General features: G+C 44.7%; 1 protein-coding gene across 1 annotated transcript in view; it reads right to left on the reverse strand.

Moving 5' to 3' along the window:
* Positions 1-2,050, reverse strand: part of FCF1 (FCF1 rRNA-processing protein) — a 4,362-nt gene extending 2,312 nt beyond the window's left edge. Inside the window, exons 1-4 of the mRNA XM_010009140.1 lie at positions 1,987-2,050; positions 1,764-1,835; positions 1,359-1,507; positions 850-922 (exon numbers count right to left, since the gene is read on the reverse strand). Of these exons, the coding sequence (XP_010007442.1) occupies positions 850-922; positions 1,359-1,507; positions 1,764-1,835; positions 1,987-2,021 (329 nt within the window). The 5' untranslated portion in view covers positions 2,022-2,050. The remainder of the gene's footprint in view (positions 1-849; positions 923-1,358; positions 1,508-1,763; positions 1,836-1,986) is intronic.
* Positions 2,051-2,056: the final 6 nt, after the last annotated feature.

Here is a 2,056-nt window from a genome sequence, read left to right on the forward strand (position 1 = left end):
GCACATTATTCTCAAAACAAGGGCTGAGGGGATGGAGCAAATGGTACACAACTGAGCAAAAAAAAGAATGTAATTTGACTGGCTAATTATTATAAGTTAAGTATTTCTTAGTACTTGTTAGCTGAATTCAAGATCCCTATGCTGTTAGGCTCTTGACTAACAAAGTCATTTGAAACACGTTATCTGTGGGAAGAACTAGAATTCCTTCCGGTGTCTGACTGCTAGTACCACGCATATAGGAACACCTCACTTCCTCCCTGAAGGGGAGTATCAAAGCTGTTAAGAGGATGCATTCGGATACTTTACCACACAACAGGCCAAAATAAAAAGTAAGTAACAATACATTTGACTGCTACACCTGGAAAGCACGAACCACATTGGATTAGTTTTGTACAGATCACACAATAACCTAGCTCTAGATTATGAGTACATGCTACCTTCTCCTACAAGAATAACATGAGACAGGAATGAAAGGTTCCATAACACCTGTGTCACTTATTTTTAGAAAAAAAGAAAACAATAAAAATTAATAATACACCTTTTTAAAATTCCCTATGTATTTTGAGAAACAGCAGGAAGTGTTAATTTTGAAAGTCTTGGAGGGGGGAGATTTACAGGTCAATATGGTGCACTCATACCTAGCATTTAGGTTTTTGGGTTTTTTTCTAATCTAAAACTCGAGCCATTGTACTGATCTCACACATCCAGAGAAAAAAAAAACCCCAAGCCTGGGACTCTAAAACAACCTAACCACCCTCTAATGCAAGAGCACTGTCATGGAAAGTGGTTTTTGTTTATTGATATTAAAACATTAAGTTCTAGAAAGGGAGAAGAACACCCTGCACCTACCTTAATGCCACACGGTACTTCTGTCCTAACTTCTCGATTTCAGCCATTACACAATCTGTGATACATGGAATACCTGCATGCAAAAACCCCTGTATTAAAACCAAGCAGTATTTCTTCACAGATCTCTATGTATTGCCCACATGTCCAGGAACTATCATGGGACTCTATAACATACCACTTACAGCTTTAAACTTATGAGAACTGATAAGGTTGCAAAGTGATGAAGTGTAGAGCCACTGAGTTTGACCATGCCATGGTAATTTTAGATTTTTAACTTAGTAGTACTTTACCTTTGTTGAGATTAGAATTTAAGACTATTGTTTGACTGAAACCAGAGACAATTCCAGGGTTACCATAGCCACAAACAAGGAGTTTGATGATCACAGCACACATCCTTTTCCAAGACTCCTGTTATGCTCATCTAGTGGCATGAGGCTGACAAAGCACATCATGAGCACACTGTGGCACTACGTGGTACAGAAGAAGCTGCGAGTGACACAGACACTCACACTTGGCATAGAGACAATCCATCATTGACTGCACTAGGTCCAGCTTGGCCTTGATGGAGAAGTTGATGAAGTTTGTGTCAACCAGGATGTGATAGGGTGGGCCCAACTGTGTATTATATTGGAAGAACAAGCAAGAGGGATGCTGCGGGCTGCCAGGAAGACAAAGAATTCAAATCAGTTAATTACATTTGACAAGATGTCCAATCCTACAATTTGCACTGAATGAAAGAAGGGTAACGAGCAGAAACAAGTGAAGGCAGGATGCGATGGTGACCTGTCAGGTCTCCTGCTGCCTCCCAAGCCTGATCCCTCGGTTTGGGGCACCATTTCCTACTCCAGGAACCTGGCTGCAGCCTGCAGCGTGGCCGGCCCTCTCGCCCTCCCCAAAGCGTCAGCAGCACTTACACCTCCCGCTCCTTGATGGCACTCGGGTCCTCTTTCTTCTTCACAGGGGCTTTTGCCCGCTCCTTCTCGTTACTGCAAGGAAACACAGGCACTCCTGGGGAGGGACAACAGGGAAGGGCGGGCAGCGGCGGAGGGGCTTGGGCCGGAATCCCCTCTCTCCCTCCCAGGACACGGAGACTGACAGCCCCACACGGGACCGGACACCGCCGCAGACCACACTCACATGCGCTGGTCCCGGAGGCTGATCATGCGCTTCATGACCGCGTACTTCCGCGCCTTCTTCTGCTTCCCCT

This window comes from Nestor notabilis, unplaced genomic scaffold (genome assembly GCF_000696875.1).
Source record: "Nestor notabilis isolate BGI_N333 unplaced genomic scaffold, ASM69687v1 scaffold20852, whole genome shotgun sequence".
Taxonomy (NCBI): domain Eukaryota; kingdom Metazoa; phylum Chordata; class Aves; order Psittaciformes; family Psittacidae; genus Nestor; species Nestor notabilis.